The sequence below is a fragment of the Amblyraja radiata genome, chromosome 1 (assembly GCF_010909765.2).
Source record: "Amblyraja radiata isolate CabotCenter1 chromosome 1, sAmbRad1.1.pri, whole genome shotgun sequence".
Classification (NCBI taxonomy): domain Eukaryota; kingdom Metazoa; phylum Chordata; class Chondrichthyes; order Rajiformes; family Rajidae; genus Amblyraja; species Amblyraja radiata.
In genome coordinates, this window is record NC_045956.1 from 108,202,630 (window position 1) to 108,229,586 (window position 26,957).

The following is a 26,957-nucleotide window of genomic DNA, read 5'->3' on the forward strand; positions in this document are numbered from 1 at the left end:
CCCCCCCCCCCCCCCCACACACATAAAACAAACCAAGGAACACTAAAACATACTTTTAACACATACTAAAAATAACAAAAAAGAAAGAAGGACAGACTGTTGGCGAGGCAGCCACTGTACAGCATCATATGAGGAATAGATCAGATAAACGCAGTCTCTTGCCCAGAGTAGGGGGATCGAGAATTGGAGTTAATTGGTTTAAGGTGAGGGGGGAAAGATTTAATAGGAAACTGAGGGGTAACTTTGTTTACACAAAGGGTGGTGGGGGTGGTTGAGGCAGGTACTATTGCAACGTTTAAAGAAACATTTAGACAGGTACAGATTCAGATTCAGATTCAATTTTAATTGTCATTGTCAGTGTACAATACAGAGACAACGAAATGCATTTAGCATCTCCCTGGAAGAGCGACATAGCAAATGATTTAAATAAATAATAATAAGTGATAATAAGTGTCCGGGGGGTGGGGGGGTGATTGGCAGTCACCGAGGTACGTTGTTGAGTAGAGTGACAGCCGCCGGGAAGAAGCTGTTCCTGGACCTGCTGGTTCGGCAACGGAGAGACCTGTAGCGCCTCCCGGATGGTAGGAGGGTAAACAGTCCATGGTTGGGGTGAGAGCAGTCCTTGGCGATGCTGAGCGCCCTCCGCAGATAACGCTTGCTTTGGACAGACTCAATGGAGGGGAGCGAGGAACCGGTGATGCGTTGGGCAATTTTCACCACCCTCTGCAATGCCTTCCGGTCGGAGACAGAGCAGTTGCCATACCATACTGTGATGCAGTTGGTAAGGATGCTCTCGATGGTGCAGCGGTAGAAGTTCACCAGGATCTGAGGAGACAGATGGACCTTCTTCAGTCTCCTCAGGAAGAAGAGACGCTGGTGAGCCTTCTTGATCAGAGTTGAGGTATTGTGGGTCCAAGAGAGGTCATCGGAGATGTTGACTCCCAGGAACCTGAAGCTAGAAACACGTTCCACCTCCGTCCCGTTAATGTGGATGGGGGTGTGCGTGCCGCCCCTGGACTTCCTGAAGTCTACAATGAGCTCCTTGGTCTTCTTGGAGTTAAGGGCCAGGTGGATTATGTGGTACGTGGATTATGAAAGGTTCAGAGGAGTATGGGCCAAATGCAGGCAGGCGAGACTAGTATAGTTGGGACATGTTACTTGATGTGGGCAAGTTAGGCCAAAGGGCCTATTTCCACACTGTATGACTGACCCACTATGTTATTTCAGCACTTTGTACCTTAATCATATTTTGACTTTGTTTCATAACAATGCTCTGGAGTTGTGCCATTTTGTAATAAATTGCTAGGTGATTAGAAATTAAATGTCAACATTTCGATAGGTGATTACATTGCTGTGAGCAATAGTATTTCTATATTGAATGAACAATTCTGGACTTTGCAATAGTCTCAGAGAGAACATATACATGTGTGCCTCTGTACTGCAGTGAAAATGTCAAAATGTGGCTAAAATCTTGCAGTCTGATGGATAATTGGGGGTTGAGCGGGAGACATCTACAGAATGAGCAATATTAAAATAACTGCTCTTGTACATGCAAGAATGTACGAGCAAATATTTTAATTTTGCTCAATCTGTGGAAGTCTCCCGCTATTATATATACTAGTACTGTGTTCAAAATGAAACTGGGCTTCATTCTAGCCATTCAGTATAATAACATAGCTCTTAATTTTAGCAGACTTGTTTTTATACTTCATGCTTCCATTGAGAATTCCTCCAAAAACATCTGTTGGGAGATCCCCCTTGGTTACAACTGCAACAAAAGGGCTGTTAGTCCAGCAACAATAACCTCTGCACTTTTCAGGCCTGAGTAGTTTTAAACACTCCAGTTATGGGAATGATTTAGTATCACTTTCTTCAAGCTGTTTAGTTTAGGGATACAGCATGGAAACAGGCCCTTCGGCCCACCGAGGCCGCACCAACCAGCGATCCCCACACATTAACAAGCCTACACACATTAGGGACAATTTACACTTATACCAAGTATACAAACCCAAGCCAATTAACCTACAATCCTGTACATCTTTGGGGTGTGGGAAGAAACCGAAGATCTCTGAGAAAACCCACTCGGTCACGGGGGGATGTACAAATGCCGTACAGACAGCACCCGTAGTCGGGATCGAACTCGGGTCTCCGGTGCTGCAAGGGCTGTAAGGCAGTAACTCTACCGCTGCGCCACCGTACCACCCTGGTGAGACTTGTGGTGGTGGAGGGTGGATTTGATTTGCTTTGAGTGCTCTGACAATACAAGAATCTATGTGGAGCTCCTCAATTCTGACATCTCCATTTTTCTGACATTTGTTCAAACAGAAATTAAAATTCCATTTGCAACCAAGGCATTCAAAATGTTACAAAATGTTCATTCCAGTCTTTTCATCAGTTTTCCTTTGTTAAGTCACAAGTCAAGGGTATTAACCTTGTTAATCCTAACATTGTTCATATAAAAGGCCTTCATATAAATTAATATTTCTAAGAGTACATCTGAGGGGAGATGGGGAATGAGAAGAATTGGCAGCCCTCGGGCTCCTCCTCTTCCTTTCTCCTCCCCCCCCCCCCACCCTACATCAGTCTGAAGAAGGGTTTCGGCCCGAAACGTTGCCTATTTCCTTAGCTCCATAGATGCTGCTGCACCCGCTGAGTTTCTCCAGCACTTTTGTCTACCTTCAAAGATAAATATCCTTACTGCAATATTAGACATCATGCAAGTGTGTATTGACAATTAAGCTGAACTAAAAGCTGATGTGAAAATTGAATGTATAATTAAATGATGTATAAATTTAACCATTACCATTTTCCTTAAACATCAAAAGTAAAATTCAATTTACTTTGAATTCAAATTGAATTTACTTCAACAATCCTGAGGCAGTTCTTCAAATAGTGTTTATTCAGTGCTACAATGTTTGTTAAATAGTTACAGTGGCAGTTCTTAAGGTTTTATAAACTGTATACAAGTATAAATTAGCTTATTGAGGTGGATTGCATAATATAGTTAAAATAAACCCAGCATCTTTCAAATATTAACCATGCTTCATGCATTTACATTTACAAACGTACACAGCACACTCATCTCGTATTTGACTGTCAGATTCCTATTTCTAATATTCTTCACACACTTCAAATCCTCGTAACATTTTCTTAGTACATTGGGTTTTAAACCCACACCTCCAAGACTAGATAACTTCCCAGTTGGACATGTTTCCTCTTCCAAAACTGGTTCAAATGCCCAAAGAATGCAAGTCATTTTCCTGCAGCTCTTCTGCCATACTTCAATTTATTTTGCTTTTTTAGTATTTTTATTCATGCAGGGAACAATGCAGACCCCACCTTTGAAAGTAATGTGGATATAATTAAATGTCAGTCTTAAATTTCTGAACCGAGTTTTCACAGGAGTCTGTGCCTGTGCACATTATTGGCTGGTTCTCACGGTGCGACCTGACGCAAGATGTCACAAGAGTGAAGTGGTCGTGGTCCAGCACGAGTTCCGCACGATATAACGGGGGGTAGATAAAGAGTTCCCACGGGTACTCGGCAATTCTGTCATTTGTGCGAGTGACTTGTCCGTCTCCCGATCTTTCCCGTTAATCGTGAATGAACATCGTGGACTGTAGTGTAGTTAATCACGTGGCACAAATGATGTCACTTTTTTTCACACACTATATAAATATCCTCCGTTCGTAGAATTGGCTCATTTGCAGACATGCCTATACAAAGTTGGTTCGAGTACAGGTTGGTTGTTATTTTCATTGACGCGCTGTATGCATTAACTCAACATGTGCATCGAAAACGCTTGCGTGAAGGCAGAAGGGTGAGATTAATTAAAAAGAGAATTAAGAGGAAGTCTCACTGGGTTAAGCCCATGTTTCAACGGAGACCTCAATTTGGACAATATGAGCAACTGCTTAATGTGCTGTGCGAAGAGGATAAAAGTGCATTCAAAAACTTTGTCAGAATTTCACCCGAGCTCTTTAATGAGTTAAAGAATAATTTGGGACCTCTGCTGAAGAAGGTTGCGCTTTCTCTCCCTATTTCTATAATCCTCTCTGGATTTGTCATAGAGAATCTCATTGCATTGGTACCACTCCACCAGTTCCCCCTCTTGTTCCCTGTTGAAGTTATATGGCCTTACCTTCTGCCATCTTACCTTTATGTTATCGTCTGCTGAGGCTATTGGGGAGGCAACAGCTACTGGGGAGGCAATCTCAAATCCACCTTGATCACCCTCTCCCTGCTCCAAGGAGCCCACAGGCAGTGGTATCTCTGGCATCTCCTCTTGCCTCTCCACCTGTCTCTCTTGCTGAGTCTCCTCCTCGTTTACCTGCATGGCTAAAAACTTTCTGACTTTCTTTGACCCCTTTCTTTGCGCTTTTCTGAGGCATCTCTGCAAGTCTTTTTACTGTGAAAAAGATTCTCAAACAATGACAATTAGGTGGGACGTCCTCGATGGACACATGGTCCATTGGCGATATTGAGACCACCTTTTTTACTCACCTTATGTCCCTTCTGTCAAGCTTCCGGGTTTACCGTTCGCAGGAGTTCCCACGGTACCCGCAAGAGTCATTACGGATATCGCACGGATATCGCACTGGCATCTGCGTTCATACAATGTTGCAACGCTGCTCAAGTCACTCTTGGAGAAATTCAAATTTTTTTGAATTTTCTCCCGACCGTACAAAGTTACACGACTACCTGCCGTTAGCGCCACGGAGGTCCTCGGTGGTCCACGAATGCCGTACTGCTATCGCAGAAGGTTCCCACGATGTTAAACTCTTGTTAAGTCTTGCTTCAGGTCGCACCGTGAGAAAGCCCTTTAAAGGTGTAAAACTGTGTTGGAACATGGACCTGTGCATAGAACTTTGAAGGTGGAAGAGAGGTCAGTAAAGCAAATGGGATGCAGGGATTCAGAAATAGGCACAGAATGCAAAATCAGGGAAGTTGTGTTGAAACTGTACAAAACACTAGTTAGGCCATAATTGGTTGCAATACTTGGGGAAAGATGTGACGGTCGTGAGAAGTGTGCACAAATTATTTTACTTGAATAGTTATAAGGATGATGATTTTGGCTGTAATAAACTGAAGATAGTAGTGATCTTGGATCAAAGATTGAAAGATTTGACACAGCTGTGCATGATTGTCACCGTGGATCTATTTCGTGGATGCTACACAAGATGCACACAAAACTATGTATTGTCACCATTTAAACAAGCGTCTGATTACTTAACACTATTTTAAAATGTTTGGTAGTGTAGTGTAGTGATCTCTACCTTTTTACTGATCAAGCCTTTTTTTCCCATTTTTATTCTTTGAAATGATTTGTGCATGTAAGGTTTTAATTAGCATTTCAGCTCGCATATGGCTTAGGGGACAGCCTTATAGTCTTGGTTTATCCTCCTGGTACTTTACAAATTTAAACTTAAAAAAATTAGCCCCCCTGCATTTTAGTCTTCAGAAAGCTTGAACAGATAATAAAAAGCAAAACCTTTCTAAAACTGATTTCACAGCCAGCTGCAAGATTAGCTGATATGAGCAAGTTCACAAGAAGCTGGAATCTGTCATTTTCTAATTTTTTAAACTGAAAATTCCATTCATGCATAAAATTCATATAACCAATATATTGGATAACAAAGAAAACATATCCCAGCAAAGGATACAATGTCCATTATTACAAAACCAAAAGCTATCTGAAATTAATTTAATAACTGGCAGTTCCTGTTTTATATATAAGTGCAGGATCAAACTTTTGATCTACTGAGCTACAAAATAATATGCCACAAACGTGAGATTTGCCAATGCTAATACCTAAATCTGTTCCGTCATTCAGTATTTTAAATAAAGCATCTCTTATTTAAAAAAAGAAATCAGCTTGGAGAACAGTTAAGAAGCTGACCTTTACAAATACAATACATTTTGTTGCAACATAATACTGAATAAGAAAGTGATTGCAGACCCATAATCTTAGTAATACTGTCATATAAGTATGAAATACAAAAGCCAAAATGCTTCTTAACAGTTGTATTCTGGAAGTGTGATGGTAACTTGAACCACTTATTTTTGTTTAGTAACATGCTTGTTACAGCTTGGAACATAGTCCACCATACAATACATATCTGGTGACTAATCTCACAGGAAAAGCTAAACAATTATAATTAAATCAGATTTACTGCAGGTATGAAAAAATGCCCTGAATTGCATGGAGGTAAAATTGTCATACTGATGTAATTGGTTTGAAATATGTTAACACTCTAGTTTTATTGTCTAAATCCAGTGGGGAAGTGTTACTCGGCTGCATAAAGGCCAAGATAATAAAGATAAAGCAGCACCTTTACCCATTTGCAAGACAGGATCAGATCTTAGCCTTTAATGTGATTGTGTTAGCTTAGATTTTATATATAAATCTTAACTGGCATTTTTCTATAGTTTGAAAAATGGAGCAATGTTTCAACTATGTTATTGAACATTTCACTACTCCCAAATGCAAACCAACTCAAAGCCAAACAGCACTGCTCTGGGTCTTCTGCATGTTCATTAGAATTTAGGGGAGGAGAGCGAGATGAAACACATTCATATAGTACTGGCTAATACCCAAAGGTTTCTCCCTACTAGAATACTATTGTTTGTGACTTGCAATGATTTTTAAAATGACCGTACAAACCATTGTACAACTTCAGCAGAAAACATACTCTCAGGATGCATCACAGCTTTGTTTGGCAACAGCTCTGCCCAAGACTACAAATAGTTGCAGGGAACTGTGGATGCAGCTCAATCCATCATACAGACCAACATCCCCATCGTCTCCATCTACACTTCATGCTGAGTTGCGAAAGGAGCCAACATAATCAAGGATCCTTTTCACGTCAGTCATTGTCTCTTCTCCCCTCTCCTATAGGGCAGCGATACAAAAAGCTTGAAAGCACGGAACACCAGATTTAGGAACAGCTGCTTCTTTGCTTTTATCAGATTATCAAATTGTCCTTGCAAAAGCTAGGATGCAAACCCAATCTTCCAAGCTTCCCCGTTGCTGATATTGGACTTTTTTTCTCCAATTGAAGCTATAAAGCTAGAACATGATATTCTGCACTCAGGTAATTTTCTTCTTGCATTATCTGTTGCGCTTGTATGGGTTGATTATACTTGTGTATAGTATTTAATTTGGCCGGATGGCACACAAACAAAAGCTTTTCACTGTATCGCCGTACAGATGACAAAAGTAAACCAACACCAAGTATTGGTAAAGCACGTGCAAGAATATAATAATCAGAGATGATACATGATTCCTTGGGAATATGTTTGAGATTTTGTTGACATATCCATTTTCCATTTGATTGATAGACCTTGATTTGTATAGTTGTGAAAATCTAACTCTGACGTATAGTTTTCAATATCAATATTGTCCTACTTTAATAAGATTCTTCTACTAAATTCTAAAATTCATATTGCTTCATTCTGATTTAGCGTACATTCGTGTTAATACATGCGGCAGGACTCTGAAATCTGATTTAGAAAACTCTGCATGGTTACTGATAATACTTAATGGTCATAGTTAGAAAGGAATATAACTTTTGTAAAAGCTATAGGAAACTATTGAATTAGAATAGGAATAATGAAGGTGTATTATTAATATCCTTTTCATTTTAGTTCCTTTCTTGCTGGAAAATAACAATAAGCATATTTATGGACTATTACATTTATCAGCCACTGGTCACAAATGATGGTGGCTACAATGGTGTAATTTTTCTGCATTAAATTGATCTCTTTTCCTATGAACATTATAATTGATGACTTCTGTCACTCATTCCTCAATCTTGATTCTTATAGCACAATTCCACAGGGGTTATTGGATGTTTGACAGCCGCTATTTTTGCCTTTCACCTGGACTCGGAAGAGTGTCCCATCGGCACACATGCAGAGTTTGTAGCGTTCCCAGCCATCGTCCACCAGGAACTCTCCAGTTGATGAATTTGGAAGCCGTGATACATTGATCATCACAGTTCCATTGAGAATAATACTGTTTACCTAAGTAAAGAAAGTCATAAGACTGTGCTTTAGTGCAACCAATCATTATTAAGGCATCTTGGAAAGAACATCAGGTATACAATGTCTTCCTCTTTGAAAACAAAAGGAATTGGTCATTTGAATTTCTAGTGTGAAGCTATGGAATAGCCAACATAAAGCATTCAAAACTTAGACTCCCACTTCACTCGTGTCTCTCTTATTCCTATGACAGGTTATTTCAGTCACCCAAATACTCCATTCAAAAGGAATGGCTTGTGTTCTAATTTTTGACACAATCACACATAATTTTCTTTCGGTTCAGCATTTTAAATCTCATCTATTTATAAACAAAGTAAAATACTGGCACATGTTTACTAGAACGATCCCAGACATGAGTAACTTAACCTATGAAGAGCATTTGTCAGCAGTGGGCCTGTACTCACTGGAGTTTAGAAGAATGAGGGTGGACCTCATTGAAACATTGAGAATAATGAAAGGGTCTGAAGTGGGGTCTCGACCCCAAAGGTCACCCATTCCTTCTCTCCAGAGATGCTGCCTGTCCCACTGAGTTACTCCAGCATTTTGTGTCTACCTTTGATTTAAACCGTTCCCATATAGAATAGTGAAAGGGTTGGATGGAGTGGATATGGAGAGGACGTTTCCACTTGTGGGAGAGTCTTGGACTAGAAGAAATAGCCACAGAATTAAAGGACGTTCTTTTAGGAAGGAATTCATTTTTCCTCCAAATTTGAGGAAGGACATTCTTGCTATTGAGGGAGTGCAGCGTAGGTTCACAAGTTTAATTCCCGGGATGGCGGGACTGTCATATGCTGAGAGAATGGAGCGGCTGAGCTTGCATACTCTGGAATTTAGAAGGATGAGAGGGATTCTTATTGAAACATATAAGATTATTAAGGGATTGGACATGTTAGAGGCAGGAAACATGTTTCCGATGTTTGGGAAATCCAGAACCAGGGGCCAGTTTAAGAATAAGGGGTAGGCCATTTAGAACGGAGATGAGGAAAACCTTTTCACCCAGAGAGTTGTGAATCTGTGGAATTCTCTGCCTCAGAAGGCAGTGGAGGCCAATTCTCTGGATGCTTTCAAGAGAGAGTTAGATAGAGCTCTTAAAGATAGCGAGGTCAGGGGATATGGCGAGAAGGCAAGAACGGGGTATTGATTGTGGATGATCAGCCATGATCATATTGAATGGCGGTACTGGCTTGAAGGGCTGAATGGCCTACTCCTGCACTTATTGTCTATTGAAGGAGATGAGGAGAAATTTCTTTAGTCAGAAGGGTGGTGAATCTGTGGAATTCTTAGCCACAGAAGGATATTTTTCAGGCAGAGACAGATAGATTCTTGATTAGTACAGGTATCAGAGGTTATGGGGAGACGGCAGGAGAATGAGGTTTGGAGGGAGAGATAGATCAGCCATGAATGGCGGCGTAGATAGCTGAATGGCCTAACTCTACACCTATCCCTTATGTACTCTATTTATTAGGTGAGTAAGCAATATTCAAACATTGCACTACTACAACTTAAATGTTTTTTAAAAAAAAATTAATTCTGCACAAATATTATAAATTGAGAGCAATTCGATTTTCTACTGAGAACATTAAAATTCATAAATGTTTCAACAATATTTCCAAACATCCTGTACTTACAGCCTTGAGTTCCATATTATCCCTCATGCGGAATTCAATGGTTTTTCCCATGATAAAGACCCCTTCATTTCCACGCACAATCACACGGCCTCCAGAATGAATGTGCAGATCGCTACTATGATTGCTTGTTATCTAGAAAGAAGTTTATATTTATTTTAAATCATACTGAATATTTTTATGGAAATGTTAGCAGAGTGCATACTTAGTTGCTATGGAAACAACAAGATTTATTATTGGTATCAGCTGGCATCAAAATGTTGTAAGGCAAAATAAATTCTGCCATTACAAGAAAAAGGGTTATACATAATTTCTGCAATAAAGCAATGAAAGAATTAATGGGTATTTTTTCTATCATGGCTATATTGATACATGAGCCCCACAAGACATCATGTGACATTTGTCATTCATGAGCTGTGTTAAAATAAACAGCATGCATACCTATCTATATTTACACAAGCTAAATGAATATCAGTGCAATGGACACATGCACGCACAGTGATTGAAGTATCGTGAAGTGAGTGAAACAAGTATTTGGACAAAGTAGATCAACAGTACTTTGGGCATAGATTGAACGCAAATTGATTTTGTTTTAAGGCCAAACAACTATTTTATTGTGGAAAGGGTGTCATTAAAGGAGAAAAATCAGCGAAGCACAGAACCTGGTAGAAAGTGTTTCTAATTGTGCTCCATGATTTCATTAGTAAAGAGCTTTACAGAGTTAATGGGAGTTACTAAGTTTGGAAGAGATTTGAAAGTTGAAACTGGTTTAGAAAAAGGTCACACTTCTCACATGCTACTTTTAAATATGACTAGACCAAGTGCAGACCCGTTGGGTCTGTTCCCCCAAAGTGTGGTTGTGGGGGAGGGGAGGGACGGCATGCGGCATCACACACACTAACTACCCCCACCCCCCCGCGCATACACGCTAACTACCCCCCTTGATATTATATTAATATTATAAATTTATTCCTTTTACCCCATAAACGCCCTATCCACTGACGCATAGCCCCCAACTCTCAGGCACGTCTAGAGAGGGAGGGGGGGGGGGTAGAGAGTGAGGGCAGAGAGAGAATGGGGAGAGACAGAGAGAAAGGGGCAGAGACAGAAAGAGAGGGGTGTGAGGAGGGGTGAGAGAGATGGGTGGGGGGGGGGGGAGGGAGGGTGGGGAAGGGATGGGTGGAGGGAAGGGGGTAGCGGAGGGGTGGAGGGGAGAGGGAAGGGGGTTTAGGGGAGGGAAGATGGGGGAGGGCAGGGGGAGTGGGGGAGAGGAAGGGGGAGAGAGAGAGGGGGAGAGAGAGGAGGAGCAGTTGCAGACATCCGTGCACAGTGGTAGGTGAGAGAACTACAAATAGTGGAATGGGAACAAGTGCATAAAGGCAATGGTATCCCAAACTTCAGCTGGAAGGAAATATGGCTGCAAGACATTTCAGCCAAGTGGATTGCGCATTCTGTGTAATGTGGGGAAATGTCGCACATACAGCAAGTATTTATAAATGCAGAAGCCTAAACTCTGGAGCGGCAGCTGGAGTTACATGGCAGTTAGAACAATGCATGGCATGTCTAATCATAATCATCATAACCATACTTTATTTTGCAACATACGAGGAATTTGATTTGCCGTACAATCATCATACCAATAGAAAGTAACTAAACCCCCAAAATACATTTTAACATGAACATCCACCACAGTGACTCCTCCACATTTCTCACTGTGATGGAAGGCGAAAAAAAGGTCAATTTCTTCCCTTCTTTGTTCTCCCGCGGTCGGGGGCCTCGAGTCTTCCGTTGACATGGCAATCTTGGCTCCCGTAGCCAGCGAGCGGGCGCTCTGCGTAGGGGCGATCAAGCTCCTGCATTGGGGGGGGGGGATCTCAACTCCCTTCTGCGTCGTTTGGAGCTCCCGAAAGTGCGAGCTCCTCAATAGTGAAATCCGCAGGCCGCGGTTGGAGCGTCGATCCCAGGCAAGGAATCGGCTCCGATGGTTGCATGTCCCCATGGTGGGGCTCAAAGTCAGCCTCGAGCAAGGCCTCCAGCTCCATGATGATAGGCCGCAGAGCGACCGGAGATACGATCCAGAAAACAATTGCATCTCCGGCAAGGTAAGAGATTAAAAAAAAAGTTTCCCCGAATAAAACAAACCAGGGAACATAACACAAACTTTTAAAACACACTAAAAATAACAAAACAAAAGACGAAAAGCCAGATTGTTGGCGAGGCTGCCATCGCTGACGGCGCCACGCGGGTCTAGGGATGTGGATTCACCACAGATCACGAGAGTGCAGCAAGTGGGGATTAAGGGAAAGTGCAGTCAAACATAGCAAAATAATTTGGCTGGCCGAGCAGACTTGGATGCTTTCGGGTACATGAGAGACATGTAAGGTTGCACTGTATTCATTTTAATGCAAGGACGTACAACAGATTAATTTAGAGCATTGAACAGCACATGGGAAAATGATATTGTTTCTATCAGTCATGGTTGAAAGGAAGGCAACATGAGATTCCAGGGTATGGAATCGTCCAGTATTACACGGGAGTGGTGGAAAACGAGACGGTATTACAAAATTGATTAACAAATCCTTTACAATGGTGATGAGGGGGGATATTTTAGAAAGCTCTACAAATGAGGCCATGTAGACAGAGGAAAGGAACAAAAAGAGGCATTTACTCAGGCCACCTAACAAGCAGCAGAAACGGGAGCAGAGTAGACAAATCACAGATATATAAATGTATTAGAATTATAGCAGATTGCTTTAGTGTTAATGGGGAGGTGCAGTCAAACGTGGAGGAGCTGGAATTATTAAAGTACATCCAGGAGGGCAGCCAAATACCAATCTAATTTACAAATTCAGACTGCACCACCATAGTGGGCCGGATATTAAACAACGACGAGATTAAATACAAGAAGGAGATGGGGATCCTCATGACCTGGTGCCAAGCCAACAACCTCTCCCTCAATGTCAGTAAAATAAAGGAGATTATGCTCAACTTCAGAAAACAAAGTGATAAACCCCAATACATTGAAGATGCCGAAGCAGAGAGCTTCAAGTTCTTAAGAATAAATATCACCAACCATTTGTCCTGGACCAGCCACATCAAAGCAATGGCCAAGAAAGCACACCAACACCTCTACTTACTTAGAAGGCTTCGTCATGTCCTTAACAACCATTCCCAACTACTACAGTTGCACCGTAGAGAGCATTTCATCAGGATGCATCACAGCATGGTTTGGGAACGGTTCCATCCAAGACCGCAAGAAATTGCAAAGAGCTGTGGATGTAGCCCAGACCATCACGCAAACTAACCTCCCTTCCATTGACTTCATCTACACCACGCTCTCGCCAAGGCCAGCATAATCAAGGACCTGGCTCAACCCCGTCTCCCCCTTCTCTCATCAGGAAAGAGGTATAGAAGTTTGAAAATGCATACCTCCAGATTCAGGGTAGACAAAAATGCTGTCGAAATTCAGTGGGTGAGGCAGCATCCATGGAGCGAAGGAAATAGGCGACGTTTCGGGTTGAGACCCTTCTTCAGATTCAGGGACAGTTTCTTCCCAGCTGTTATCAGGCAACTTTCACCAGCTAGAGTGTGGTCCAAACTAGAGGTAGTAGGTATATCATTCTACTAGGGAAGGGACTTCTTACTAGGGACGTTTTCTGAGGAAAACTAGCAGGCGAAAAGATAACAAACAAGTTGAACACTAACCCTTTCTGTGGATGCCTTCAGTACATTTAGTGTCTTCACACCTTTAGGCAAACGAAACTCATGAGTATCATAGTCAGTGCTGAACACAGTTTTCTGGGTCCGAGGATCAATAAAAGACATGCCAATATCACTGGTGATGGAGGTTTTGTCTTTCTCTACACTAAGTTTGGTTGTTCCCCGCTGAAACACCACCTAAAGGGGCATAGAAACAAAAGGTATCATTAACACACAGGATGCATTAATAAGACAATATATTGTAAAATAAACTCAGGTTTAATTTTGTCAAACTTAATACTGAAATATCTTGGTTGATATAAAAACACTATTCTTAGGGTAGGATCCCCAGGACATGGACAATTACAGCTAAGCAGCTGAGAGGCAGCATAAGCTCAGCTTGCCCCATAGGATAGAACGGAAAGCACCCCATTTACTCTCGACACCAAACAATTTATTCATGAACGACCCAAAGAGTTAATGATACACATCAATAACTTACTCTCCACTCACCTTCCAAAGATACAAAATGACAGGTGAAACAGAGCTTAAAAAAATAATACAATGGATGTGCTGTACTACAAAAAGGTTGCATTGTAATCCTTTAAATATAATCTACATATAGATGACATAGTACTTAAAATAACTAAGAATTCATTGTTCTGTTCCTGTTGCACATGACAATTAAACTCTAGATTCTAACCCAATGTAATAAATTGGAAACTTATTGTAAGCATATATTCAAAAATCTTTGAAATTCAACTGAAATGCACGAATGTGTACACTATTTTCTTGTAAATTGCTAGTTTTGTCGTAATATACAATTCTTTTTGATAGGGCATCCAACCCAATCAAACTATTTCAGTAATCTACAAGTAGTGTACTTATTTTTCATATTAATTAGTTATTTTTTAAAGATTATAATCAGAAATATTACATATGTATGTGGTCAATCAAAACTTACAACTATATAAATGGAAACGTTTTGCAATAAAATGGCCTGGGATGGCAGAAAAAAAAGAACTTCCTCAAGGTTGATCAGCTAAATGATTGGCAAGATAGCTTGTCAACTGTAAGTAAGCTTCTTTATAACGCAATGGATGAAGAGCCCAGTATTATGTTAATTTGCATGTAGTTTGATAAACTCAATGCTTTTTTTGTTTATGTAAAACTGGGACGGCAGAGTGGCGCAGCGATAGAGTTGTTGCCATTCAGCACCAGAGACCCAGGTTCGATCTTGACTACGAGTGCTGTCTGTACGGAGTTTGTACGTTCTCCTTGTGACCGCACGGGTTTTCTCCGGGTGCTCCAGTTTCCTCCCACATTCCAAACCCGTGCAAATTTGCAGGTTGATTGGCTTCTGTAAAAATTGTTCCTGGTGTGTAGGATAAAACTAGTCTATGGGTGTTCACTGACCAGCATGGTCTCAGTGTGCCAAAGGGCCTGTTTCCACGCTGTATCTCTAAACTAAACTGTACTTGTCAAATATAGAATGCAAACATTTCAGCTTACAGGTTGATTGTTGCCGGTGATCAACAAGTCTTCATCTCTTCTGCCTCCCACTGTGCTCTTGTGCATGGGATACACGACTCCCATGTCAGACTCCTGTTTGAACCGTAACAAGCCTTCATCATGGAACTCCATGCTATCACAACCATTGGGGCCGATTCGAATTACAGCCCAGATAACAAGTGTAATCTGAAATAGTAACAATGACGTTAAGTTCTGCTGCTAATACTGGACAGTGGGTTGTTCTTTGTTACAAATAATCTAACTGTTAAGTAGTGTAATGAAGCCATAGTATTATTTTTTAATATTAAACAATTTTAATTTTATCATTACCTTCGAAGATTATTTTTACACACACCAAACTGCCTTATAAACTGCTTTCAAAACAAGTTATTTTAGAATAAATCTTACAAATTTACTACTCTTTAATTCATAGAGAAAATATCTCAGACCAAAACTCATGCAAATAATCTTGGACGACTGCAGGACTGAAGAAAGTTATATGGACAAAGGAAAAGCAAAACATGGAAACAAAACTTTACTACGACTACATCCTATTTAAAAAAGGGGCACACAAAGCATGTTGTACCTCAGATTACACAACAAAACTATGCCTTATTTGTGATACACAAAAAAACTTTTAATTTCTTACCAGTTTACAATCAATTTAAATCTCTAACATAAGAAACTGGGAGAAGGCCAAAGGAGAAAATAGAAATTATAAGCCATACTTTGCATGCATGCACTTGTACTATAGACACTGCCATAAGGTATATCAAATTTCATTGTTAATCACATGGATGCAATATTACAAACATATATTCTGGATTTAGAACTTAAGTATACAACCAGTGATAGTAAACACCGCTTGCATATAAAAAGGATTTGCACAATTTACTCAAATTTACTTTTTGCAATATTTTATAGGTGCACTGCGAAAAACATATGGTCACATTAAGCTGCAGATCTGATAACATTTAATGGAAGTGATGGAAAGTTAACAGTTTTAGATTAGGAACTAGGATTTTACGTTGTGGAGAGATACAGCAAGGAAGCATGCCCTTTGGCCCACTGAGTCCATCTTAACCATCCAGCACCTATTGTCAATCCTACCCCGACTCATTTTAGCCTTCCCACATTACCATCATCTGTACAGGAGAGGCAATTCACAGTGGCCAATCAACCCACACATCTTTGGGATATGGGAGGTAAACAGAGTACCCAAAGGAAACCATTGTGGTGACAAGGAGAACATGCAAACTCCACCTAAAGAGCACAGGAGATCAGATTGAACCTGGATCTCAGGTGTTGTGAGGCAGTAGGCACAATTGGGCCACTGCAGAATAACTCAAAATACCTTTAATTTTGTGTTTACATTTTTTTTATTACTATTATTATTATCAACATATTGCCAAAGTAAAATACTTACAATTAAGTTAATCACTGCCAGAATAAACATAAGGGCTATTACACAAATCGCCAGATTGCCCTTACGACCCCGTAACCCTGTCCTGTGCAATCTTTCCTCCTCGATAGGAACATATCCAGCTTTAAAGTTGCTGTTGTGCTCCTTGTTTATATTTCTACGGTCAACTGCTTTCTCATGCATGGAGCGGAGGACAGGGCCATTTGAACTCTGGAAAATATGAAGGAAAATAATGTCCAGAATTAACATATTTTAAAACATTGCTCATTGCTCAATACATTCTGTTTACCCATGAATCAACTTAGACTTTTATTGAATACTAGAGCAAGTGGGTCTGTTCCCCCAACGTGTGCGGGGGGGGGGGTGCTGCGGCTTCACACGCACACTAACTGTAGATCAGTGCATGCTCCTTTAACATAGTGACCTCACCACTACTAACCACGCCCCATTGTCTCCTGTATAATTGTAGCTTCCCCGCCTCCAGCTCTCTCTCTAGTCCCAGTGATGACCACGGACAGCTAGGGCATAATGTATGTAGTGAATGAATAAAGATACTTGGTAAGAGACTTTGAGTGTTGGATCAAGTCCTTTTACATGGTGTCAGCGCGGTAGACTTGCGTCTCCTGTTTATCGGTTTTATTTTATTATTTGTTTCTCCCAGTTGTTTCCCCACCTTTACATTTAATATGGCTAACTCGTTCCGTCGTCCTGACAAGCTCATTTTTGACGCGGACATCGTGCACCGCTGGACTGTCTTCCAGCGCGACTATGAACATTACATCGCTATTGCTCATCCTGGTGTATCTCCTGCGGTACAGGCTCACATGCTCCTCAACCTGGCTGGTCCGGAGGCTATGGAACATTATGCGGCGTTCGATTTCGACCCTCCGGAAGACCGCCATGACCCGGTATGTCTCATGGCCAAATTTAATGCCCTATGTGACATTCCCACGAATAACATAATTGAGCGCTTTAAGTTTTTCTCAAGACGTCAGGTTCCCGGTGAGCACATTGACGCTTACATTGCCTCTTTGCGTCATTTGGCTCGGAGGTGCCGCCTCGAAGCTATTACAACTGACTAATTGATCAGGGACGTCCTGGTATACGGTCTCCTAAACTCAAAGCTGCGCGAAGATCTACTAATGAAACCCGACCTCACGCTAAAGGATGCCATGCATTCTGCTCGTATGGCCTCTGCTGTCGGCTCCGTTTCCCACCCACAGTCCCAGGACATCAACTTCACCGGTACCGTGGGCCGCCGGCGGATCAATAGCCCGCCTCGCCCGTTCTCGCCCGCTTCTCCCGCTAAGGTCACCCCTCGTCGTTGCCCGAATTGTAATTTCTCCTCGCACCAGAACAACGTTTGCCCGGCGCTGGGTAAGACTTGCAACTCTTGCGGGAAACTTAACCATTTTTCGTCAGCCTGCCGTTCTCGTGGGAAACCGATCCCTGCTCCTAGAAGGAGTCTAAACATTCTTGCGGACACTGATAGCGCGCCTGGTTCCCAGTACCAACCAGAACTCCCTGATTCAGATACGATTTCCTCCCATGGTGATCCGACTGTGTTTTCGCTCCTGGGTGCACCTGGCCCGATAACGGATCCCTCAATACATGTTATTGTGAATGGACACTCCTTCTCGGCCAAGGTCGATACTGGTGCGTTTGCAAACATTATGTCTGTTCGCCTCTTCAAAATGATTAGTTTGGGTGAGAGAGTGCTTCCCGATAGCTCCCGCCTTCATGCCTATGGGGGAGGTGTTCTGGTCGCAGTGGGGAAGGCCACTGTTATCTGCACTGTTCTCAAGACCTCTCGGCCCCTCACTTTTTTCCTGCTGGACTCTGATAACGTCACCCTGCTGGGCGCCCGTGCATGCCAGGACTTGGGTTTGGTCTCTTTCCACCGCGATGTCCACCTGGTGCAGGCCCCCATGGACCCCCTGATAGAGTATCCTGACCGTTTCGATGACATTCTGGTATACGGGAAGGACGTCGCTGAGCACGACCTGCACCTACGCCAAGTCCTGGACCGGGCCCGTGAGATTAATCTCAAGCTCAACCCAAAGAAGTGTCGGTTCCGCGTTCAGGAGGTCACGTACGTGGGCCACGTTTTCACGGCCAGTGGACTAAAGCCAGACCCCCAGAAGACTGCTGCGGTCACCGAAATGCCTGCTCCCACCGACGTGCCCGGCCTGCAGCGATTTCTGGGCATGGTCAACTACCTGGGTAAGTTCATACCCGACCTCAGCGAACTGAGTGCCCCTCTGAGGGAGCTAATCAAAAAGGACAATGCCTGGGTCTGGCTACCGCATCACCAGTCGGCATTCGTAGCCCTGAAGTCCAGGCTCGCTCGCACCCCGACTTTAACGTATTTTGACCTGAACAGACCAATCGTCCTCACCTGCGATGCTTCTCGGTTCGGACTCGGTGCTGCCTGCCTGCAGCTCGAGGACAATCGGCAGCTGCCTGTTTCCTATGCCTCTCGCACCATGACCCCTGCTGAGCAGCGCTACGCTCAGATCGAGAAGGAGCTCCTTGCAGTGGTTTTCGCATGCTCCAAATTCAAAGACTACATTATGGGCAACACTTTCACCATTGAAACGGACCACCAGCCGCTGGTTTCTATTTTGAACAAGCCTATCCATGCGGCCTCCTCGCGCTTGCAGCGAATGATGCTGCAGCTCCAACGATTCACATTCAACATTGTGTACCGCAAGGGCAAGGAAATGTTCGTGGCCGACACATTGTCCCGTGCGCCGCTCCCTTCCGTTGCCCGTCATCCATACGAATCGTCTGACCTGATGGTACTGAACGTTAACATTGTTCCCTCTTGGCAGATGCAGTCCCTGGTCGAACACACTGCCGCTGATCCTGCCCTACAACAGCTTGCGGGCGTCATCCGCCGTGGCTGGCCTGACCGACGCTCTTCTCTACCGGCCGGTGCCGTGCCCTACTTCCTGGTTCGGGACGAATTGGTGCTGCACAGCGGCGTGGTGGTGAAGGGCCACAAGGTCGTGGTGCCGGACGCTCTGCGTGACCACTATTACCAAACCGCACACAGCGGTCACCCCGGGGTGGAGGCCACTTTGTCCCGGGCCCAGGCTCAGTTTTTCTGGCCTGGCATGATTCCGGAGATTCGTGACAGGGTCTCCGCATGTGCTGCCTGCAACAGCCTACTGCCTCATCAACAACGCCAACCTCTCATGCAGCAGCCGGCTCCAGAGCTGCCGTGGATGGCTGTCGCCACTGACATTTTCGAATGGCGTGGCAAACACTTCCTGGTCCTGGTGGACTCCTACTCCAGCTGGTTCGAGGTGGACCAGCTGCCCTCCCTCACGTCTGTTGCCGTCATCGGGAAGCTTCGCCGCCACTTTTCTACCTTTGGCTCCCCGGTGACTCTCCAATCCGACAATGGCGGACAGTTTTCCAGCGCAGAGTTCGCTGCTTTCGCCGCCCTATGGAACTTTCGCCACATCACCAGCAGCCCCGAGTACCCGCAGAGCAACGGCCTTGCGGAGCGCGCTGTCCGCAGTGCCAAGGAGCTGCTGGAACATTGCCGTCTGTCCCATTCGGACTTCTATCTTGCCCTCCTCAATCTCCGCAACATTTCCCGGGACCCGGCACTTGGTTCGCCTGCCCAGCGCCTTATGTCCCGCACCACTAGACCCCCTCTCCCGGTTTCTCAGCAATCTCTAACGCCCGCTGTCCTAAGCCCTGCCGCTGTCAAGGATCGCATCATCGAGAAACAGGTCATCAAAAAGCGCTCCTTTGATAAATCTTCCCGACTACTTCCCCGTCTGTTCCCGGGCCAGGTTGTTCGGATGATGTCCACCTCCGGTCATCACCGGCTGGCCGTTGTCGTTGGCAATGCCGACTCTCCCCGGTCCTACCTGGTTAATTACGAGGGCACCGTGTACCGTCGGACACGCCAGCACCTGCTGCTAGTCAACGAACCTGCTCCGCCTCCCGCGGACCCGTTTTCGCCGCCTGTTCATTCTCCGCCACCTGTCCAGCCCCCGCCGCCAGTCCATTCACCGCCGCCTTCCACTACTCCTGCCCCTGTCACTCCCCGCATGCCACGGACCCTTCCCTCTCAGCTCATGGTGCCCAGCCCGCACGGTCCCCCTTCTCCTACTTCACCTGCTGTGGATCCCGTTCCGTCGCCTTGCTCTCCTCCTCCACCTGGGCTTTCATCTCCCAGTTCCCCTATCTCTGTCCCTGCACCCGTTCCTGTTGCTCCTGCGGTGGAAGGGGAAGGCGGGTTGCGCACCCGCTCTGGGCGTTTGGTCAAGCCGCCTGTCCGGTACGGAGTGTGCGAGTAGTCTGCTTCATTATGTTTTCCAACTGTTCCTGGTTTGCCTCTAGCGTATGAGCCGTGGTCGCTTTGTTTCCAAGAGAAAGGATGTAGATCAGTGCATGCTCCTTTAACATAGTGACCTCACCACTACTAACCACGCCCCATTGTCTCCTGTATAATTGTAGCTTCCCCGCCTCCAGCTCTCTCTCTAGTCCCAGTGATGACCACGGACAGCTAGGGCATAATGTATGTAGTGAATGAATAAAGATACTTGGTAAGAGACTTTGAGTGTTGGATCAAGTCCTTTTACACTAACCACCACCCACCCCCCCCCACACACACACTAACCACACCCCCCCCACACACTAACCACCCCCCACCCCCCCCCCCACACACTAACCCCCACACACACACACTAACCACCACTCCCACACACACACACTAACCACTCCCACACACACACACTAACCACCCCCACACACACTAACCACCACCCCCACACACACAAACCACCACTCCCACACACTAACCACCCCCCCACACACACACCAGGGCTGCCAACTCTCACGCTTTGAGCGTGAGACTCACGCCCTCAAGCAAACTCTCACGCCCTCACGCTCATCAGAAATTTCTCACGCTCAGTGGTGAGAAATTTTGTGATCAACAAAAATTTCAAAACTCGGATAAACGGCATGGGCCGCGGGTGTTGGAGAGCCGGGGCTGCGGGAGGGATGGGAGCAGAACCAGCGGCGGGAACAGATGCGGGGAGCCGGGACTTGCGAGTGTTTGCGGCGCTGCGAGTCGCTCGCTGCAGCTCTGGCCATGGAGCACTCCGGACAGTGCAAGTGTCCCGGGCCGCGGAGCCGTCGGAAGCGCCGCTGCCGCGACAGTCTCTGTGCCGAAGGGACAGACTCTCAAAGGGAGGTGGAGAGAGAGAGAAGGGAAGGAGACAGGGAGACAGTGCGGAGAGAGATAGGGGGGTGAGAGGAGAGAGAGGGGAGAGACAGAGGGGGCGTGAATGGAGAGAGAGAAGGAGAGGGGGGAGAGAGAGGTGGGGGAGAGAGAGGTAGGGGAGAGAGAGGGGGAGAGTGACGTGGGAGTGGGGGGGAAGAGGGAGGGAAGAGAGAGAGGGGTGAGAGGGAAGAGAGAGGGGGTGGAGAGGGTAGGAGAGAAAGGGGGAAGAGAGAGGAGTGGTAAAAGAGAGAGGGAGAGAGGGGGAAAGAGAAAGAGGAGATAGAGACAGAGGAGAAAGAGAGAGGGGAGCGAGAGCCAGGGGGAGAGTGAGGTGGGAGGGAGAAATGAGGGAGAGAGGGGGAGAGAGATGAGAGAGAGAGAGGTGAGAGGAGAGACAGAGAGAGAGGGGGGAGTGTGTTGAGAAGGAGAGAGAGGGAGAGATAGAGAGGGAGGGAGAAAGAGAGAGAGGGGAAGAGAGGAGAGAGCGAGGGGAGAGAGGAGAGAGGGGGGGAGAGGGGGGGGGAGAGGGGGGTAGAGAGGGGGGTAGAGAGGGGGGGGGGAAGAGAGTTAGGGGAAAGAGCGGGGAGAGAGAGTTAGGGGAAAGAGAGGGGAGAAGGGGGGAGAGAGAGGGGACGAGAGAGGGGGAGAGTGAGGTGGGAGGGAGAGAGAGGGAAAGAGAGAGGGGGAGAGAGAGGGGAGAGAGAGGGGAGAGAGTGGGGAGAGAGTGGGGAAGAGAGGAGAGAGCGAGGGGGGAGAGAGAGGGGTGAGACAGGGGAGAGAGGAGAGAGAGGGGGGAGGGGAGAGAGGGGGAGGGGAGAGAGAGAGGGGGAGGGGAGAGAGAGAGGGGGAGGGGAGAGAGAGAGGGGGAGGGGAGAGAGAGAGGGGGAGGGGAGAGAGAGGGGGTAGAGAGGAGAGAGAGCGGAAGAGAGGGGGAGAGGGGAGAGAGGGATAAGAGTGAGGTGGGAGGGAGAGAGAGAGGGGAGAGAAAGAGAGGTGGAGAGAGAGGGGAGAGAGAGAGGGGAGAGAGAGAGAGGAGAGAGAGAGGGGGGAGAGGGAGAGGGGGATAGAGAGGCAGGGAGGAAGATGCATGTGCACGGTGGAAGATAGTGGACTTCAAATGGGGGTGGTTGGTGAAAGCACCCTGCTTGCCTGCTAGATTTTCACTTACTGTAACTGCAGGAAACATGTTCCTGATGTTGGGAGCGCTCGGAACCATGGGTCACAGTTTAAGAATAAAGGGGGGGCCAGTTAGGACTGAGATGAGAACAAACTTTCTTCACGCAGAGAGTTGTGAATCTGTGGAATTCTCTACCTCCTCTGGCAGCTTGTTCCATACACCCATCACCCTTTGTGTGGATAAAGTTACCCCTTAAAAAGTTACCTCTTAAAAATACTTCATACAAAAAACATTGAAATCATACTTCTACAGTGCACTAAAACATGATTTGAATACATCAAATTTCAAAAAGTTCCTACCCTGGGAGGGGGGACACCCTTCTTCCACACCCTCTCCCCACTCGGTTGCTCCACTCCCTCACCGGGTACCCCCAAGGCCAGTGATCAGTGATCGCACAGCCTCCCCCCTTTCAAAAACGCTCCAATCCAATTTAAAGCATATATATTGCATTCAAGTGTAAGTTAAAAGACTCGCTACAGTATAATAATAATAATAATGGATGGGATTTATATAGCGCCTTTCTAATACTCAAGGCGCTTAAAGTATGCACCATATTGCACAATTTCAAGCTGAAAAATGCAAATGTTCCGTACCAATGGGAGGGGGACACTCTCCTCCCCCCCCCCCCCCCCACCGGTCGCTATACTCCCTCGGGCTTGGTCTCTCGCAATTTCTCACTCCTAACTCTCACCCAATGTTGGCAGCCCTGCACGCACACACACAATAACCACCCCCCCAAACACACACTAATCAACCCTCCCACACACACACACTAACCAGCCCCCTCCCCCCCACACACAAACTAATCCCCCCCCACGCACACTAACCACTCCCCCCCCCCCCCCCCCCCCCCCCCCCCCCACACACACACTAACCACCCCCCCTTGATATTAATGGAAAAGATACTTAGAGATAATGTATATAAGCATCTGGATAAACAGGGTCTGATTAGGAACAGTCAACATGGATTTGTGCCTGGAAGGTCATGTTTGACTAAACTTCTTGAATTTTTGGAAGAGGTTACTAGGGAAATTGACGAGGGTAAAGCAGTGGATGTTGTCTATATGGACTTTAGTAAGGCCTTTGACAAGGTTCCTCATGGAAGGTTGGTTAAGAAGGTTAAACTGTTGGGTATAAATGCAGGAATAGCAAGATGGATTCAGCAGTGGCTGAATTGGAGAAGCCAGAGGGTAATGGTGGATGGCTGTTTGTCGGGTTGGAGGCAGGTGACTAGTGGGGTGCCTCAGGGATCTGTGTTGGGTCCTTTGTTGTTTGTCATGTACATCAATGATCTGGATGAAGGGGTGGTAAATTGGATTAGTAAGTATGCAGATGATACCAAGATAGGGGGTGTTGTGGATAATGAAGAGGATTTCCAAAGTCTACAGAGTGATTTAGGCCATTTGGAAAAATGGGCTGAAAGATGGCAGATGGAGTTTAATGCTGCTAAATGTGAGGTGTTACACCTTGGCAGGACAAATCAAAATAGGATGTACATGATAAATGGTAGGGAATTGAAGAATACAGTTGAACAGAGGGATCTGGGAATAACCGTGCATAGTTCCTTGAAGGTGGAATCTCATATAGATAGGGTGGTAAAGAAAGCTTTTGGTATGCTAGCCTTTATAAATCAGAGCATTGAGTATAGAAGCTGGGATGTAATGTTAAAATTGTACAAGGCATTGGTGAGACCAAATCTGGAGTATGGTGTACAATTTTGGTCGCCCAATTATAGGAAGGATGTCAACAAAATAGAGAGAGTACAGAGGAGATTTACTAGAATGTTGCCTGGGTTTCAACAACTAAGTTACAGAGATAGGTTGAATAAGTTAGGTCTTTATTCTCTGGAGCGCAGAAGGTTAAGGGGGGACTTGATAGAGGTCTTTAAAATGATGAGAGGGATAGACAGAGTTGATGTGATCAAGCTTTTCCCTTTGAGAATAGGGAAGATTCAAACAAGAGGACATGACTTCAGAATTAAGGGACAGAAGTTTAGGGGTAACATGAGGGGGAACTTCTTTACTCAGAGAGTGGTAGCGGTGTGGAATGAGCTTCCAGTGGAAGTGGTGGCGGCAGGTTTGTTGGTATCATTTAAGAATAAATTGGATAGGCATATGGATGAGAAGGGAATGGAGAGTTATGGTATGAGTGCAGGCAGGTGGGACTAAGGGAAAAAAATTGTTCGGCGCGGACTTGTAGGGCCGAGATGGCCTGTTTCCGTGCTGTAATTGTTATATGGTTATATTATATTACTATTATTCATTGTCTCCTTTTACCCCATCCCCACATTATCTCGAGGGGCAAAGAGAGTGGGGCAGAAAACTAGAGAGAGGGAGATGAGGGGAGAGAGATGAGGGGAGAGAGTGGCAGTGGAGGGAGGGGGGGGGAGATGGGATGGAGAGGGGGGGGAGAGGGGGTAGAGAGGCAGGGAGTGGGGGGAGAGAGGGGGAGATGGAGAGGGGGAAATGGAGAGGGGGAGGTGGAGGGGGGAGGTGGACAGGAGGGAGGGGAGGTGGACAGGAGGGAGGAGAGGGGCAGGAGGGGAGAGGGGGATGGGACATACACACACTAATCACTCCCCCCAAACACAGACACTAACCACCCCACCCCCCAAAACACACATACACTAACCCCACCCCCCTCACCCCCAAACGCACACCACTAACCACCAGGAGGGGAGAGAGGGGGGAGGGGAGAGGAGGGGGGGAAGGGGGAGGGGGGAGGGAGAGAGGAGGATGGAGAGGGGGAGGAGTGCGGGGAAGGGGAGGGGCAGATAGAGATGGAGGATGGTAGAGAGGGAGGATGGTAGGGAGGGAGGATGGTAGAGGGGGAGGGGTTGATAGGGGGGGGGGGGAGACAAGGGGGGAGGACAACTTGCTCTATTTTATCTTATTTGATTGTGCACGCCAGACCATGTGAAGATTCCAATCTCCCACACCTGTCCCATTGTGATATCATATTTAAATGAGATCCATTGTGATTGGACATCTGTGAGATGGCACTTTGAAGTTTTTTACTAAAAAAGCGGGGAAATTAATAACAACATTTTCTAGTTTTCAAAACAAAATGTGGAGGCGGAAAAACTCCGTTACGACAAAGGGTGGAGGAGTAAATCCACAAATGGCTTAAACGAATTTTCGCGAAATAGAACCCGTTACAAACCAACAAGAGTTTTAATAGTTGCTAGATCAAGTGCAGACCCGTTGGGTCTGTTCCCCCAACGTGCGGTTTCAGGGGGGTCGGCAAGAGACAGAGGGAGAGGGGGCTGGAGGGGAGGAGGAGAGGATGAGTGGGTGAGGGGGGGAGGGTGGGGGGGGAGTGGGGAGGGGGAGAGAGTGGGGAGGGGGAGATGGGGGAGAGAGTGGGGAGGGGGAGGAGGGGAGGGGGAAGGGAGGAGAGCGGGGAGGGTGAAGGGGAGACGGGCAGGGGAAGGGGGTGGAGGAGGGGGAGGAAGGGTGGGTGAGGGGGATAGAGAGGGGTGGGGGGAGGGGAGAGGAGAAGAGGGGGAGGTGAGAGAAGAGGGGAGGAGGGGGGAGGGGGAGGGGAGGAAGAGGGGGGAGGGTAGAGGTGGAGAGAGAATGGATGGGGAGAGACAAAGGGGAGGGAGAGAGGACGGGGGGGAGAGAGAGAAGGGGGAGTGGGGGAAAGGCATGGAGGTGGAAGAGAGGGAGGGAGGGGGAGAGATCTCCCACCCCTGTCCCATTGTGATATCTGTGAGATGGCACTGTGACTCATGCAGCAGTTTGATTTTAGTGGGGCCACGTGAAAGTTCCAATCTCCCACACTTGTCCCATTGTGATGTCATATATGTAAATAAGATCCATTGTGAGTGGACATCTGTCAGGTGGCACTGTGACTCATGCAGCAGTTTGATTTTAAGGGGGAGGGTGGAGTACTAAATTTAATGAGGAGTGGATTTGCGAATGTAAAAGTTAAATAGCTAGCGAAATGGTAAAAACCTCGCCGTTTTTGCGTCTGGTTTTCGCGGAGTAACGAATCAAAGGCAAAATGTCAAAGGCAAAATGACATACACCCACACACACACACACATACAGAGTTTTTATAGTATACTAGACCAAGTGCAAACCCGTTGGGTCTGTTCCCGGGGGGGCGGCAAGGGGGGGGCGGCCTGACGTCAACGCGCAACGCCACGCGCTAGGCGTACAACGTCAAGACGCTGCGTACGATGGCAAGACACTGCGTACGCCCGTCGAGACGCTGCGTACGGCC

The 26,957-nt window shown here is 45.9% G+C and overlaps 1 protein-coding gene across 2 annotated transcripts in view; it reads right to left on the reverse strand.

The window, feature by feature from the left end:
• Positions 1-5,301: 5,301 nt before the first annotated feature.
• sgcb (sarcoglycan beta) overlaps positions 5,302-26,957 on the reverse strand; it is a 28,610-nt gene continuing 6,954 nt past the window's right edge. For both annotated transcript variants that reach the window (XM_033028442.1, XM_033028433.1), the window contains exons 2-6: positions 16,306-16,512; positions 14,880-15,065; positions 13,374-13,565; positions 9,672-9,803; positions 5,302-8,025 (exon numbers count right to left, since the gene is read on the reverse strand). In XM_033028442.1, the coding sequence (XP_032884333.1) occupies positions 7,822-8,025; positions 9,672-9,803; positions 13,374-13,565; positions 14,880-15,065; positions 16,306-16,512 (921 nt within the window). In that variant the 3' untranslated portion in view covers positions 5,302-7,821. The remainder of the gene's footprint in view (positions 8,026-9,671; positions 9,804-13,373; positions 13,566-14,879; positions 15,066-16,305; positions 16,513-26,957) is intronic.